Here is a 17,817-nt window from a genome sequence, read left to right on the forward strand (position 1 = left end):
AGCATACACGAAGAATGTAAGGGAGCTGACAACTGAGGGCCACAACATGTAAGGCAAGATGAAGGTACCACAAGATACAAGGCTTTTCACTTTGTGAATCCATTTTCCACCTGGACCATAGTGCAAAGAAACATAGGAAGATTTGAGCTGAAACCCAGGTGCTGGGCAGTAAACTGGCCCCATTTGCCAGCTGCCATCTTAAGGGGCACAGATTTGATTTCCTGATCTCAAAGCCTCCAGCAGGTCAGCAGCCAGTTATGCCCCTACATGGAGGATGCTGGGCAGAACTGAGAGCAGGGGAAGCCTTTCTTCTGCATGCAGGCACTTGTTAATTCTAGCTGTTCCCTGTACTTGCAATGCTTTAATTATTAATGTCGATAAACTATAGCAAATATAATTCAATTAGAATTGCTTTTTTGGGGTTTTTTGCCTTTTTTTTTCCTGAGACAAAATTAAATTGCTTTATTGCAAGATCACTTTTTGCCCTTGGTTTTTGTACTCTTTTGAAGAGAACAGAAACAAAGTCCTGGCTCCTGGGATATTGCAACTGGTGGAACATTGCAGACACATACCCAGGAACTGCCTCCTCTGTTGGTCCAGTAGGCCAAGCTTCTGTCCTTGCCACTCACTCCTGGATGCTATCTCCTCCTCCTCTTCACAAGTGCTATCCTCTTAATTCCCTGCTATCCCCAGAGAGTCTCCCTTATCACCTTTATTCATCCCCACATGAGCTGGGGCTTTTAGATACCTAACCCTTCCCTCATATCCCACATTCTCCACACCAGAGCTTGCCATATCCTTTTTCCTCTCCATAACACCACTTCTAAGCTCTCCATCCCCCTCACACCACCAGGGTAATGATAAATCCCCCTTTGCTTACCCTTTCCCTGCCAACGTGCTCTGATCCCCAGGTGTTCCCTGCTGGCTTCTCCCCACTGCTCGAGGTTTCTACCCCCACGCTGTGGTTTCCCAGCCTCCCTCCATGGCAGAGGATGTGCTATAATCTCTGGGTCACAGTCTCTGCTGATGCCAGAGACAGATACACAAGCACTGAGCAAGAGCAACCCCTTTGTACCTCCCGCCCCTCCATTTTCCTTACATTTCACAACCTTCTCCCCACATTCATGGGGTTTTGAGCACTGACATGCTGCGCCTCCCTCCACATTTCACAACTCAGCTTTGAACTCCTCACTGCACTTCTCCTCAGCAAAGATTTCTACCCAGCTGAGTATCAGACCTTGCAAGCTTTGCCAATTACCACTCCTCCTACTGCTTCTTCCCTGACATGTGTCTGCTTGCAGCGGCTGGGGAGGCACTCTTGATGGTTGTCCAGAGGGCTTTCTGGAGACCTACCAGCATGCTGGAGGTGCCAACCTCTCTGACAGCTGCATCTAACTCCCACTGATGTGCTCTTTCCTTCGAGCTGACCACCCTGAAGAGTGTTTTGCCTGTGTTTGCAGTCAACAGATACACAGAAGGCAAACCCTACTAACCAAGTGTTTGAATCTAAGCTAGGACTACATAGGGATGACAGATTTCTGGGAATCGAATTTAAAAGGGGGAGAGGGAGTAGTAAAGGAGTCTGGTTTCATACAGAGGCTCAAAAAAATACAGGATGAATTTAAAAAAGTAATCCTGAAATATCTGCAGATTTACTTATGTATTAAAACACAACCATATGTACTTCTAGAAAGAGAGCTGTATCATGCATAATTTAGTTGGCACACAGACAGTAGTTGTGTGTGTTTCATGAGCGTGAAGTAAATAAGCATAAATTACTTAATTTGAATAACACCAAACACCTGATTCCAGAGGCAGCGCAACACTTCAAACTAAGGCATGTAAGTGCTCTTGGCTTGTTGATGTTTCATGAAAGCAGAGAAAAATTAGCAAACTGAAAACAGAAAATCATTTTGTGGCTTGCTGACAAACATCCATGATGCATCCACATGGATCATGAGCAACAAGTAAACTGAGGCCTGACAGTATGATGGAGCTACAGAGAAGACTCCCACTGCTAGAGAAAGCACCAGGAAAATGAACGTGAGATCCCTATGCATGATCTTTATGATGCTTGTAACACAGGATTCAGTAGTAAGAACAGCAGTAAGCTGAGTGGCCTGTATCTTCATAGCTTTGAGTCCTTTCAGTTGCTCCCCAAAATCTCGTAACAGATATCAGGAAAAAATATTTGACAGTATTCCTGACAGACCTCAGGGAAAAAAAAATCCCTTTTTTTGTCTGAATGTTTCTTTTTTCCCCACAAACTGCTTCATGTCTCTAACCATACCATAAGCATGTGATTGGAAGGCTTTTCTCTTAATAAGTTTTAAAAAAGGCACTTTTCCACATCATATGAGGATTCACATGGCTTTTGCCTCCTACAATTCCTTTGTGCTCAAACCAAAGCTTTCGGATTTTGACAGATACCACAGATTCTCACATTTCTTAAGAAGTATTTTGATTAATAGCAAATAATTTATCTTCCAAGGGCAAATTCCTTTGGCGTAGGTTTCAGTTGTGGTTCTTTCCTCTGCTGGAACTGAGAAGGAAAGGCAGGGTGAAGGACCCTCTCTAAGGGGTGGAACTAACTCCACTTTAAATTTGTGACAGTATTTCCTTCACTTACAGCAGCCTTCAGCTTTTTGCCTGCCCATCTCAAAACAGGCATCCCAGTGAAATGAGATGGGACACCAGTATAACAGACATTTGTAAGTCTGGCCAAGCTGTGAGGTGCTCTCAAACACAACAGAGAGAAGATGATATAAAGCATCTTTCATCTTTAAAAGTGAGAGCAGTGTAGGAAAACAAGTCATAGGTGTTGTAATGAGACTGCACGAGACTCCTTTCCTCCTATGGCTTTAGCTTCCAAACTAGCCATGCAACATAAACACAGCCTCAATGTCTCCTTTAATGTTACATGTGCTCCCTCATCTCTTTCCCTTATAATCAGGCAGTGCAATTGACTTTGCTTTACTTTGAGGAAGGAAACCCAAACATTATCAATGGCCTTGTACTTACTGAGTTCAGCAATGCTCCCCACACGGGTAGCAAGTAAAGACTGCTCAATGGTCCTCAGCTCTGACTGGCTGAACATCTGCACTTCCCCGGGCTTGTTTGACCTTTGCTGGTCTTTGTGAAGGTTCAGGCTGTCCGGCAGGCAGAGAACACCTACAGTGGATAAAAAGAAAGGAGAAATCCATTGTAATTTCAGCCAGTAAGGATGACTTGGCTGCCACCACCACATCACTTTGGGGATATTCCAAGACACAGAGTGTGTGTGCAGAGCTCAAAGACAGTCAACATCTATAACTCAATGTCCTTGATGACTCATGCTCTTGGAAGTAGCCCTTGTTAGCTCTTCTGAATACTCTTAAGTCACTTACAATGTCAATTAGGGATAATTCTAAGGAAAATCCTAGAGAATTGCCCAAGGAAGATCTCAAGAGGGTTCCAAAGAAGCCTCCTAGAAACTACTCCAAACCCATACAAATTTATTAGAAAAAGGTATTTCAGCATCATAATTCTTAAAGATTGGCTTTAAAATTATGAGACAGATGATACATTTACAGGAATCTCCTCTAAGGGAAATTCCGTCATCTATTGCCAAAATAATGGACAGTGTCAAGATGCTCACAGTATCATTGATGGGCTTATTGAATTTCTCCTGTAAATACAACTCCTGACAATTGAGCTGCTTGGGCTTCAAAATCACATTATGCAGAAGCCCTTAAAGCAGTGAATTTTTGTGGGGCAGGGCATAAATAAAGCTACAGACATATAATAATTTGCATACACATTTATTCAGGCACAAAAGTCACTTTCTACCACAATATCTAAACCCTCAGGCGTAGATAGAGGGCACACATTTATTAATCAAAATCACTGTCATACTGAATAACAGAACTCATTTACAAGAGCAAACACTGCATGACCATCCTTGGGTAACAGACATATGGAAGTCCAGCTTGGAGAGTAAGCTCTCCTTCCTTCCTGAGGTTTGTAAACAGCCAGCTATGGCCATGCTCTTCACAGCATTGCCTTCCCAGTCCCTCCGGGACACACACAGGTGGAGACCCACTGGAGGCAGTGGAATCGTACTTCTTTATGATGATTAAATTTCATCATATCTCTGATTCTATGACATGCAATAAATACCGTTGAAAAGAAGGCATAATTGGAAAAATATTTTTTCCATTAGCTCTTTCTGTTCCCACCTTTTAAGCACAGGGCAGAGGTTCTGTCCTTATGGGCCAAGCAGACTTTACAAAATATGTTAAGAAAGAGATACCTATTTAGTGAGGTGGTTTTTTTTTCAGAGGGAAGAACTTGCTTAGTTTACTAGATCAGCAAATATATGGCATCTAACTCTACCAATCAAGCATTCTACCAATAGGTATAGCATTGAGGTCCAGTGGAGCACGGCTACCTTAACCTGTTTACTTCAGTTATGCAACTGCCCCACAAACCTCACTGCTTTGGAGCACCGCAAGACCAGGCAATGCACCTGAGAGGGGATACTTCTCAGACACCTTGTTAGCTCCACCAAACTGCCTTGGATTCCCTCCTCCCATACATCTCCTCCCTGCAAACAGTCTAGCCTAAGAGTTTTACTGGCAGCACAGACCTGAAAACACCCATCCTGAGAGGAGTGAGGTGATGCAGGTTCAGTGAGCAGGTTCAAACCAAAAAGCAGCGGTATAAACTGGGAAAATTCGGACCAAATGTCTTGTCTACTATGGCTATGAGCTAGCAGCCTAAACCAGAATCACCTTCTGTGCACAACAGCAACACCAGAACAAATTCCCTAATAGCCTATTTGAAATGCTAGAGATAGAGGAGCAGGAGCAGCCGCTATCCTAGCCCTGGCTCTGATCCCGGGCTTGTAACAGCTACAGAAAAGCCATATTAATGTGTGGAAGGTCACGAGAGAAGAACATGACCTGTGAGGAAGCAGCCTGGAGAGAAAGAGCAGGACATCTGACACAGCAACAGGGAGGAAAATTAAACACAGAGAGGTAAGGGATAAAATGCGACAACAGCTTATCAAACAAGCTCTCCAAATCCTCCTGCCATCACTCAGTGGCTGACTCGCATAAACACTTGGTGCACTGATCAACATTTATATTCTGGGAAGGTACAGAGCTTGAGGAATACAACACCTGGATTTAAAATGCAGACTTTCTCACATAGTGTAATAAGTATGCTCTCTTGGAAATCCTTCTCATTTATTTAGATCATTCTTTATAATTGTAATGGATGGAAATTAAGACCAAATTGGAAGAGTCTTCCCTGCAGAAAACAGATGTGTAAATGATCTAATATATTTTAAGACATTTCTAAAACCAAGAAATAGAGCACAAACACATTTATGGCATCTTTAAAAAGCAAATATCCAAGAAAAAAAATCTTTTTCAGTGAAAATTCACCTTAAGCACGGAAAAAAAATATTGATTAAGATACCTTTTTAATAGTAAGAGTCAAATGGCTTAAATCATAATATGTACTGCAGAGATTTCTCCAAGTGGCATATAGACATATTTTATTCTCTAGTTTGTCTATGACTCTGTTTCCACAGCCAGGTTTTTCCTTACAAACAGCCCTGATGATTAATTACTCTGTTCTTTAGCGAGGGAAAAATATTCTCAGGTTTTTGGATTAAAAGTGAAAATGAAATGTAAAATGTAACACTGTTAGAAAACTTAATAAATTGTAGGATGTCAAGCCAAAGGGTTTTACTTGGGTTGGAGGTTGAAGACATGCAACAGCCAAACATCTAATACTTAATACACCAGCTTCAAAACTATAATTGACCACAGTAGGTGACCAGTTCTCATCATTTTGCTGGATCAGATCTGGTTTTACCAGTATGGAGAAAGGGAATTCTATGGGTTGGGCATGCAACTCTGCCAATTTTCTAGCTTTGACTGTTTTCCCCCAAAATTAATAAAAATCAGTGAATAAAATGCTTTTTAGAACAAAAAAGCCATTCTCTTTTATCAGTGTCTGACGTAAAGCTCAAATTTACCAATGAAAGGCTCCTTGGCAAGAAGATAGCATGCCAAATCAAAGTGGAAGGGGAAAAGGTAAGAACTCTGCAATTATAAGTATCTTTTTTATAAATACAAACATTTAAATAGCCACCATCAGCTTTCACTGGCTTGGCTACAGTTCAACTTCCTTATTTTCATTCTGTGACAATCGGTGTTATCCACTTGCATTTTCAGCAGTGTCTTCAACCATACTGCGTTGAACTGGACAAACATATGAGACTTCAAAATTCCAGGGGCGTGAAGAAAAGGATATTTTCCCCCTTGCTTTCCTATCTGTCACTGCTGTTGCTATCTGTCATTTTACACCAAAGACGTCTGTGAAGTGTCTTCAGAAATGAAAGGCAGTTATCTGTCTTTTCCCTCAGCTGTTCAATGTCTTTCCTTTCTGCACGGTTACTCAAGCCTGTGCGCTTCTTTGCCCATTATTTTATCCCTCTTCTTCTCTCTGATTCACTAGAGTGGAAATTAAGCAGTCAGTTGCTGCCCAACAAATATCGGGCCAGACTCACTCAATACACCCCTGTCTGCTCTGTGCCACCAAGCAATCTACAGAAGCCATACGTTGCATCTGTGACTGCTGTGAATCACTGGAGCAAGGCAAGACAACCAAAGCATTCAAGTGTATTTGGATTTTGTCACCTCTTTCAGTGCTTCCCCCTGTCTGTACCCTCCCTGGGGCAGAGATCTGCCTAGGACTTGTCTGCAAGGAGATGTTCAGAATGGGCTATACTCAAAATCATTTTATTCACTTTGCCCTTGGCCTCAGGGTACCCTGCATTCTGTAGGTAAAAGACTGAAGAGAAACACAGAGATTACATTTGAAAATCAGCAGGATGCCAGGAAAAAATAAAATCACAGTGACAAGCTCCTAAAGCTCCCTCTCCCAAATCTCTAGAGACAAACAACATCATAGGGAAAATCTGATAGACAATTAATACACTCCACATTTTTCCTGCCCCTTGGGCTAAGCTGAACTGGCACAAGCCAAAATTCAGTCCCCAAGGACTTAAAAATCCCAAACCAAAGAAGTATTGCACAAAATGACAAAGTGAAGACTGAAGATGCCCAAACTCATAAAAGAAGCAGTTATTTTAAATCTTCATGCAAACTCACCAGAAGCCAGGGTGCCTGATACCTCTATTCCAGTTTCCTCATGCACATTTCCACCTCTTGGGCTTGGTTGATGCACCACCCTCCACTACAAGGTAGATTTTGGCACAAATACACATACATTCCTGCATACTCATTTGAGACCTTGCCATGAAGTTGTCCATGCTGTCCTTGCAGCATGACAGAAACGTGCATGGATAATGAAAATATCTCAAATTCAGGACCTGACAGTAGCCCTTGCAGAGCTTGATCCTGCTCCTCAGCATCTCCCCAGCAAAACAGCTGGAAGGACCCGATGGACCAGAGCAATTCCAACACCAGATGCAGCAGTGGTTATGCGACCCCTCTGGCTTTCAGGGTAGGAGAAATACAAGGGTTGTAGCTCAAATCTCACCTAAATACAGAGGAATCGTTAAAAAAATCTAAGCCCTCTCCACTGTTTCTCTATTTAGACAGATATCTGCACTTGTTTATATACCAGCTGTTGCAAAACATTTGATTCCTCGAATGCTGGCACCTACAGTGCCTGTTTTCCAGGATCAGCAGTCGGCACATTCTCTCGGGCATAGAAGACTGTTGGCTTTCCATGGATCATCTATTGCTCTTGGCACTGCACAACTATTTGTACTGTGCAAAGGCAGATCAAAGGGCAAACTAGCAAAAAATAAGACAAGCAGTCTTTTATATATCACAATGAATGACTACGCAATGTGGAAAACAAGAAAACAGCAAGTCTGTTTATTCAGAATGGTCAGTAAAGTCCAGGGCAAGGCTGTGTTGCATCCTCAAACATCCCATAGTTTGGTTCCAAATCAGCTTTGCCACCTAAAGACGCATTTTTAACTGTGAGTCCATCTGAGGAAAAAGGGAATGAGGGATACAGAACCTAAACCTGCAGCTCCCATTACTGAAGGTTTGAAGTTAATTCCTCCAAACTTCCTCTTCTCACCTATTGTAAACATGAGTCAGCACCATACACCTCCCGTATTTGAAGTTTTTATTTGTATGTCAAGGAGTTGAAGACATTTAATCAAGCTATTGCTTGAGCATACAGCAAATTCACTGAGACCAAATAATACCTTAACTATCACTGATTTGTTTGATATATATATATGTATATGTATACAGAAGTGACAGACCAAGGCACACAAGGAGAAGTCTCCACCGCAATACTTAATGTAATCCATGTTTCCAATTCTTTGCCATCTACCTGTCATTAGTATTCAAAACCTATCATCTAAACCAAAACAAATTTCCAATGACATTAATAAAAATGTCCACTGGACAATATGATTCAAATGATCCATGCTGAGGCATCTAGCAGAAACTCCGCACAAATGTGTTTGTTTTGATTAAAAATACAAGTGCTGTGAAGACTATAAAACATGTTTTGCACATTTCTCCATTTGTTCCTTTGGAAAGAGTGCCAGATTTCTTTATGTGTATTAATTTAGAGTCTGGATGGAAGTACAATTTTTTTTTGCTCATCTCTTGTTATTTTCTTTAATTAAGTGCTCTTGCTTTCAAGAGAAAATAATTCAAAGTATCTTTGACCTCCCTCTTTATCTATTACATCTTATGTAAATGTACATATCTGGAAAACAGCTTATACTCCCACTGCAAGGAACAGCTGGATCCTACTAAGAGTTTATAGAAATTAAGTGTGCAGGATAGATCAGTCAAATTGCTGTACATAATGAGCCTGAAAATGGTAGCTAACCAAGAACAGTCCCCAAAATGTGCTGCTGCACGTTACATTGCTTAAGTACAAGCTGACTTTACCTAGGGGGACTATGATTAGGAGTAGGAAATCCACTCAGTTGTCATGGGTCTAGAATGTCTTTGAGCCCAGTGTCCTGCTCTCATAAACAATCACTTGAAGTTCAAGAGCTCACAAAACATCCAATCAAAAAAAAAAATCACTCTTCTTCGACATGTACCAAAATATTTCCCAGCACCAGAGAGTATTCTTGAGATCCACAACATATACATCAATGGGGAAGAAATAAAAGGGGCAAAGTATTGCAAGCTGCCTTAGCAAACCATTTCACTGGGTGCAAACCCCACAGGGTTGGTACTCTGACATGAAGAAAAACTCTCCTGACCCCACATTTTGCCCTTGTGGCAACCATGAATATGTGAGATGATGCACCATGCAGGTACACACCAGATTTTGAAGCACAGTGGGGGAACACCAGCACCACGAGTTCAGCATCCTGACACCAATGCACAGGACCTGGTAAATACAAAGTGACATAAAGCACTACATTGAAACTCAGACTTGGAAAGAATCTCTAGGGTCTCTGTTGTTTGAAGCAACATGCACCATGACTCCCCAGCTCAGCCTGTCAACCTGATCAGCAAGACAAAATGGAAAACATCCTGACTTCTCCTTACAGAAATGAGACTACAGGGAAAACCTTAAAGGTAATCATATCAGCCAGTGCTTTCAGTTAACAGAAGACCTGGAAAGCATTCAAAGCAAAGAGTGCAAAATGTCTTCTTTCCACACATTCCAGCCTGGTTAAATAACAAGGAGTGCCTTTGCATGGAGAAAATGCAAAGCGCTTGGGAAAGCTAGGTGGTGATATAAAGTTTCCAGAATCAGAATCTTAAGAATAGGCAGAGCAGCCCAAATGAGGAAGGGTGGAACAGGCACAGGAATCAGATGCAAGAGAATAAAGGGACACTACTTTCTGTCTTTAACAGTTACCACCCAAAGATGTAGGTAATCATTAGCAGCTTTTCTCTTAGCCTCAAGACACTGGCATTAAGCAGGTAAGGCAATATTCATGTCCAATTTATAGATTAAGTCAAAGTAAAGCATTAGAGAGCTTAGTAACCAATTCAAGGTGAAATAAGCAATGCCAGAGAAAACCAGGAAAAATGCATAAGACCTCTAGTTATGCAGTTTAACCACAAGAGATCACCCTTTCTCTCCTGGAAAAATCAGTAGAAGAGCAAATAAGTAAAGCTTTAAAATGAAAGAACTGAGAGCCTAACAAAATAATCCAATGCAGAGATCTGTGAGATATTAGAGCAGATGTTACAGGAAGATGAGAGAATTATATTACAAGTTACTGTGACACCTTTTCTTCTAAGGAGTTCCTTAGCACAACACATTCTACTTAACTGGGACATCCTCCTTATTAGGATCCTTCTAAAGGCAATCACTTTAGCCTAATGATAATGTGTGGCAATCACTGCTGCTTAAAATGGCATAGAATGAACAACAATTCAATTAAATTAGAATACATTCGGCTAGCACCAAGCAGTTAAGTGGTGCACAACCAAGTGGAACACAGGATGGATTTGATTGTTTAGCCTATATATTATAAAACAAAGAAGAATCAGAAGACTAAATCCCACAAAAAATAGAAACTGGCTCCCAAATCACCAGCTACAGCTTCACATTGAACTTTATTAGGATACAGAGAAAACAAAATCCTGGTCTTGCCAAAATCAACTGCAAAACTTCAAAATCCTCAAAACCACCACCACAAAAAAAAAAAAAAAAGACAAAACCCAAGCAAAACCAATGAATGTGAAGCAAGCCAGTCCACAAGCAAGAGAACTACAGATCAATCTCCTCATGCTTATCCCAAGGTGCCTCTCAGTTCCATGAAGGAGTCTTTCTGGTACTGCCCTTGGGCAAGTAGCAGCAGCTGAAGCTCATTGCCAGCATGCATCCATGGACTGGACAGACAACACGTGTGCTGACAGCATATTGAGCTGTGGCTGATGCAATAGCTGTATCCCCCTTCCTTTCCCTTGTGAGGGGATTGATGTGCACCACACACCTTCCCCTACCTGTGACTTTCACCTCCACTCTCCCCTTGGCCACGAAAGGCATTTTCTCAACTTCACAACAGGAACACTGCACAACAGCACCCTGTGCTCAGCTGCGCTATTCCACTGTCACCGTGACCATAAAAGTTTCAGTGAGAGTTGTGATTTTTTTGGCAGAGAGATGTTAGAGCTGACACAGCCATTTATTTCACACTGAGTACTCATCAGCTCGAGATCACTCTGATCTAAGCTATGCTGCCCTGGAACTAGCGATGCAGAGAAGAAAGGTTTTCTATCACACTCCTTGACAGGAGGCATCCAGATACAGAAAATAAAACTTAAAAATGCCAGTTATCATCTTCCTTCTCTGCTACATGCAAATAAATACAACAGGTGCAGCCCTCAATGTCTCCACAGATGCAAGAAGTTGAGAAGTCATGGGAAAACTGATGGACAAAAAGAGCACAATGAATGTATTGGTAATGCTGGTAAATGAGGGAACTCGGAAAAATGTGGATTTGATGGTACCCAGTCTAACTGCGAGATGTCTCTTGCAGCTACTGGCAAGTACTCAAGATGGAAGACATATTCAAGGGGGAAAGGCTGTGCACTGGTATAAACATGGATTCTAGACATGCACAGGAGTCACTAACTCATGCAAAAATGGGTTTGGCTTAAAATAAGCACACTCCCTGTTAGACCAAGAGTTCGCAGGTCTAAGCCTCTGAGTCACTAAAAATGATGAAAAATGCATTAATGGGTTTTATTTCATGGGAAAAGGCCTGCCAGCTGATAGCAGCAGAACAAGAGGATTCAGTGATTCATAGCTTAATATGATTTCCTAGGGCCTCTAATTTTTTTCATTCATTACTGTTGGCCTCATGAAATGCCCAGCCGGAACAGACTTCCCCTTCAGTAACCATAACATGGGCATGGCCTGAAAGCCCAGTGGTGCTGATAAGGAATCTCTCTCCTAATGCAATCCAGTCTCCTCCAGTATCTCCTAAAAAAAACACCAGCAGCTAATTAAGCACTGTTGTATAAAATCATATTTCCAAATAGGTTGGAAAAGACCTTTAAGATCAAGTCCAACCATTATTGCAGCACTGCCAAGTCCACCACTAAACCATGTCACTGAGGGCCTCATCTATGAGGTTTGTGAACACTTCCAGGGATGGTGATTCCAGCACTGCCCTGGGAAGCCTGTGCCAATGCCTGAGCACTCTCTCAGTGAAGAAATTTTTCTTCATATCCCATCTAAACCTCCCCTGGCACAGCTTGAGGCTGCTTCCTCTTGTCCTATCACTTGTTACTTGGGAGTAGAGACCAACCCCACCTTACTACAGCCTCTTTTCAGGGAGCTGTAGACAGCAATAAGGTCCCCCCTGAGCCTTCTCTTCTCCAGACTAAACTCCCCCAGTTCCCCCAGCCATTCCCCATCACACTTGTGCTCCAGACCCTTCACCAGCTCTGCTGCCCTTCTCTGACCCTTCACCAGCACCTCAATGTCTCTCTTGTAGTGAGGAGCCCAGAACTGATCACAGGATTTGAGGTGCAGCTTCACCAGTGCCCAGTACAGGGGGATGATCACTGCCCTGGCCCTGCTGCAACACTAGTGCTGACGCAGGCCCAGGATGCTGTTGGCCTTCTTGGCTGCCTGGGCACAAGCTGTTCATGTTCATCTCTGTCAATCAGCACCCCCAGGTCCTTTTCCACTGAGCAGCTTTCCAGCCACTCTTCCCCAAGCCTGGAGCATTGCATGGGGTTATTGTGGCCCAAATGCAGGACCTAGCTGCTTTGGACTTCTTGAGAAGAAGGACTATTTCAACTGGAAATGAAAACCCCATGCAAGCACGTAATCCCCCATTTTTAAGAGACCTACTATCCAAACAGGATTCAGTACCAGGTATTGCAGTTATATAAAGCAGTACAAACTGCTTGATCCAAAAGACTATTTTTTCCACTTCTTTCTCTGTGTGCCACCATTCCTTTGGCATAAGCATCACGCATTAAATGCCTTCAAGGGTCAGATGCATCATTTCAGAAACACTGAAGCACTTACATTTCTGAGCAGTTTCTCTGAATACTACGCAATACACTTGGCAAGAATATTCTGAATACCTTAAAAAACACCTCCATTTGCTTCATTATTTGTGAAGATTAATATACTTTTTACAGGAGAATGGGTTGTTTGCCAAAATCCCTCCTTTCGCTTTGGAACAACATCAGGTTGTGCAAAACTCCATGAATAACACATAGTGGAGCAGACAGTGCTGAAACTGAGAACTGGGACATTCCCACCACAGAATTCCCACCACATGACATTACAAACTGCATGCTTCACATTTCACAAGCAGGCACGGGGGCAGCAGCAGGAAATAGGATTGAAGGGAGTGGGATGAGGCACCTGTGATCTATGGAGTAATCACTACCTTGCACTTGGGAGCCAGCTCCATATAGAAAAGCTTATGCAAACTATACATACACAAAGAAATAAAGATGGTTTGCAATTCAAACTGGTGAAACACCTGACCTAACAAGGGTGAGGTGACCGGCTGATTGAAGAATGACATCCCTTTTGGTAGAGCTGGGTGCTTACTGCTTGCTTTGTAAGTCACCTTCCACCAGTGCCAAAGCCTTGGGCAGCTAAAATCACCACCATCCTTCAACTTCAAACAACTAAAACATCAGCCCAAAGCTTTCAGGGAAGGCATGTGAGTATGTAATTGAAAGAAATAAGTAAATAATAAATAAAATTAGTACTCTGCAGTTAGTAGAGCATTAAACCTGCAAACACATGACACACAGGGGCTGCAATGAAGCCCCTGAACCTATGGACGCTTGAACACAACTGCCCTGCTGCAGCATATTACCATGCTTCAGCAGGTAAACAGCAGGCAGCTCTGGCAGAACTCTTGCTGACTTTGTAAGGGTCGGGATTTTACCCCCAAGCAATGTGTTTTGGATAAACTGGAACGTGTGGAGCCCACAGTAAAGGTTAAGCAATTAGAATTTCCTTTCAACTGCTTGCACAGATAAATATCAGATCAGCCACTCCACCCTCACCATGAAAGCCTGTGCTTAAGGAAAATAAAGAATGATAAAATGTTTTAGAAACACGAGCTGTTATTTACTGGCTTCAGGGCACTCTGAGCATTTACTACCCTCCCTCCCACCCTGCTAATGATGGTACTGAGAAAGGGGATTATCACAGCAGGATAAAAAACACCTCCCCTTGAAGGTATGAGGCACAGAACCTACAGCAACCTCCTGAACTGAGGACAACCCCAGAGCAGGACCTGTCCTACAGTCTCCTGCATGCTCACCTCAGCCAGGTTTGCTGCATCATTTGGTGTATCCCTAAGGAGGCAAGATGTTCTCACCTGCACACAGCTGAGGTCAGGTACCAACAGCCTCAGGTACCACCTGTGTGGGACCAAGGCACCCAGCTCTGACTCTCAGTAAAGGAGTAACTCTGCCTTCAGCATGTGCCGCAATGAGTTTCTGCCACGTATTTAAAGCCAAATACTCACCTAAAAATTTCACTGACTGGAAACCCTAGATGCTGGCCAGATGTCAGTCCTTTCTAAAAGTAACTTTTACATTCTTCAAACATTCCACTTGCCTTACTAAATAGAAATGGCTAGTTAGTAGCACATATTTCACCATCCAGACCTTTGATATAGACACCTCAACAATAAATCAGCTCTGACCAGTAAAGGTTAACCTGTATACATATATACATGGTAAAATCATTACAGAGAATGAAAAAAAATCTACAAGAAGAGACGTTGGACTAAGTTGCTAGCATACTTTTATGACTGCTTGCCCTACAGATTGGCTGGGTGAGCCCACTTCAAATTATTCAGGTTTTACAGAGTTGATGGACACCCTGTTCCCACCTAACTGCAATACATACTGCAGTCAGCTGTATGAGCTCATTACATGGCTACCAGTTTAAGTGAAAAAGACTTTTAAAAATTACTTTAAGTAAGTTTAATGTATTTTGTATCCCTGCAGAGTACCCATTTGTACATTCTGAATTTTATATCAAGATATATGGTTTTATTCCTAAAATAGCTCATTCATTTTTTGAAAATGATGCCCTCTATTACTTTTTCCAGACAGACATGACTGCACATTTATTCTCACAGTGGTTAAGGGTCAAACCCAGTTTTCATTTGTGCATAATCTTCAGATTTGAACCTATGCATTATTAATCTCCTCCACTGTTTCACCTAGACCTTTACAGACAGATCAACAAACACCAAAGCCCCTGTAATAAAGGAGTATGACCAGTTTTATGTCAGATACTTCTGCAGTGCACTGAACAGACAGTAGTTAATGAATAAACAAATGTTCACTGTTTTATCTTTTTGATTCAGTGAGGTATTTGTCATGACTTTGACATGACTGCATCCTCTGCTTGGAGTAAAGCACAATGCCATTCCCCTCACCTCTTCCCATGGGTGCCCTCCTGGGGACAGAGGCACACCCCCAGTAATACCTCAGCCGCCCCATGGAGATGCTTCTGCTCCAAGCAAGCACAGCTTCACCAGTCCTTCTGCAATACTCAATACCAAAATTAAGATGGGAAACAAACTGTGGAGCAATTTTTCCCTCACAGCCTTGATCTTGGAAATGGCTGAGCCAACTCTGCTGATATTTAGAAAACAAAAAGTATTTTTACATCACTTGAGGGGAAATGAATGTCCTAGAAAAAAATAAATTCTGTTGGAACTTATCAGAAGCACCTGAAATCAGGGACATATAATGATCATCAGCAGGTAGCCATCACAGTAGGCCATGCTAACTGCCTCACCAGCTACATCTCACCTGCTGCTTTTATTTAACCTTTTCTCTTTTAAGCAGTCAGAAAGAAACCAAATGTTATTTGGAAACTTCCAGATGTGGCTTCAGTGGGACAGCATTATATAACTGACAAGCTGACTAAGCAGCAATATACACTATGAAAGACAGAGAAATAAAATATAAATATGGAAACTGATACAAGTCAAAAGCCCGGGTAGGAAAGAACCCCCAGATAATAAACCAATACAAGGTAGGCTCTTCATCATACTCCATTTTCCCAACAGCCAGATAAACTCAATTTCTATCACTCAGGTAGTGTTCCCAAATAGACGTCTGTTCATGTTGTGTCTTCCCTCATATAGGTTGCACACAGATCTCCACTTTTCAATGGAAAGTGCTCATCTGCCCAGAAAATGTAATCAAGAAAGCAATTATTAACTTTCTGCTAACAGTCTGAATACGCATTGGACTTCACTGTGCAGAGAGGTAGCTGGAAAACCACCTCCACATATACCACTCTTGGTGGATCCAACAGACAACATGCAAAAAAGAAGTTATTATGCCTGTCCTGTTTTTATCTATTTATTTGTTTAACCTCAAGAGTTACCACCCATTTCTGTACGAGGGCTAAGCCACAGGACAGTTCTGAGGATGCTGCCGTTCAGGCACCTGGCAGCTCCTGAACATGCTGCAAAGCTCCAACCATTGGCAAGAAAATACTGTATTAGAGTAAATTGATGCAAATTCTCTCATTGCTGTCATCTTTTAAACTAAGTTCTAGTGAATTCAGGGACAAAAATATACTAACTATAGACTCTATACATAGGCAGAGCTAAGCTGCTTATTTAAATGGGAAACAATATCATTTTCTCTTGCACCGTTATATGTATGTTACACAGATGCAACACTTGAAAAACACATTGCACATGGATCACCTTTTCTGATACAAGGTTTGTTCAATGAAGAAAGTTGTTTTGGTCCAAATTCCTCACATTAATCACTTCCCTAGGTGACTAACAGTGAATTAGCGGACTCTCAAAACAGTCTGCTGAATAAGAAAGTTGCTTCTTATTGTAGCAGAGATAGAACCAATCTCCCTTCTCCCCATCTCTTACAGTGAAAGGGTACAATAAGATAACAGCAATATTCCATAATATACAGGTCACATGAACACGGCTGCAGTGATCGAAGCCTTCAGTATGAGAACTGAGAGACCACATTTAATGACGAGGCATTTTGACAAAAGAGGTGAGCTGCTTTTTTGCACTGAAACTTTTTCATTTAATACACCTGTAACTTCCTTCCTCAGACAGCTGCATCTTTGTTCAGCACTCAGGTGCTATTCTTTGTTCACCAAACATAGCTAGGGAATTTGACACATTTTTATTTAGTTTCTGAAATAAACTGTATGTGTACAAGTCACCACTACTGAATAATCATACGATCATGGGGGCTTTCCCCATCTCTGCTTAAACTGCCACTATTTGAACCTTTGAATTCACAATGAACTTCAGTGTCAATTGACAAAGTCTCCAACTCAAATGATTTAAAGGGATGAATATAACAATCATAGCAAAAACAATGACAGTGTGGCAACCCAAAAGCATTCAAGAGCAGTTCTCAAAATAACAAACACTGGGATTCAGGTTTTACCCTACAGTGCCCCAAAACATTAATAACTCTACCAGGTCAAATTTAAGGATCCCCAAGTAACCTTGACTTTGCCCTGATCATGAAGGGGACAACTGGAAATTCTGGGACAAGGTTTTTTTCTTCAGACAGAGCTGGAAAGATGAACTGAAAACTGTCCTTCAGGTTTGGTTATGGACTGATCACTGCAAAGCCCACCCACCGGAGTTTTTAAGCAAAACAATATTCAGAAGGGATCTGATTCAGAAAGGACAAGTCCAGCAGCATGGCTTTCCCCAGCAGACTCTGAGACAGAGAAACAAGATGCAGACACACACTGCCCTGAACTGATCTCTTGGGATCCACAGCATTGGTCTTCACATGCTTCTGAAATATTCAATCTGAATTGTTCACACAGCAAAAA

General features: G+C 41.9%; 1 protein-coding gene across 3 annotated transcripts in view; it reads right to left on the reverse strand.

Moving 5' to 3' along the window:
* The window catches only part of ABTB3 (ankyrin repeat and BTB domain containing 3), a 173,777-nt gene that overhangs the window by 72,530 nt on the left and 83,430 nt on the right, over positions 1 to 17,817 (reverse strand). For all 3 annotated transcript variants that reach the window (XM_034062953.1, XM_031050035.2, XM_013129373.3), the window contains exon 2: positions 3,022 to 3,171. In XM_034062953.1, coding sequence (XP_033918844.1) covers positions 3,022 to 3,171 — 150 coding nt within the window. The remainder of the gene's footprint in view (positions 1 to 3,021; positions 3,172 to 17,817) is intronic.

This window comes from Melopsittacus undulatus, chromosome 5 (genome assembly GCF_012275295.1).
Source record: "Melopsittacus undulatus isolate bMelUnd1 chromosome 5, bMelUnd1.mat.Z, whole genome shotgun sequence".
NCBI classification, from domain to species: domain Eukaryota; kingdom Metazoa; phylum Chordata; class Aves; order Psittaciformes; family Psittaculidae; genus Melopsittacus; species Melopsittacus undulatus.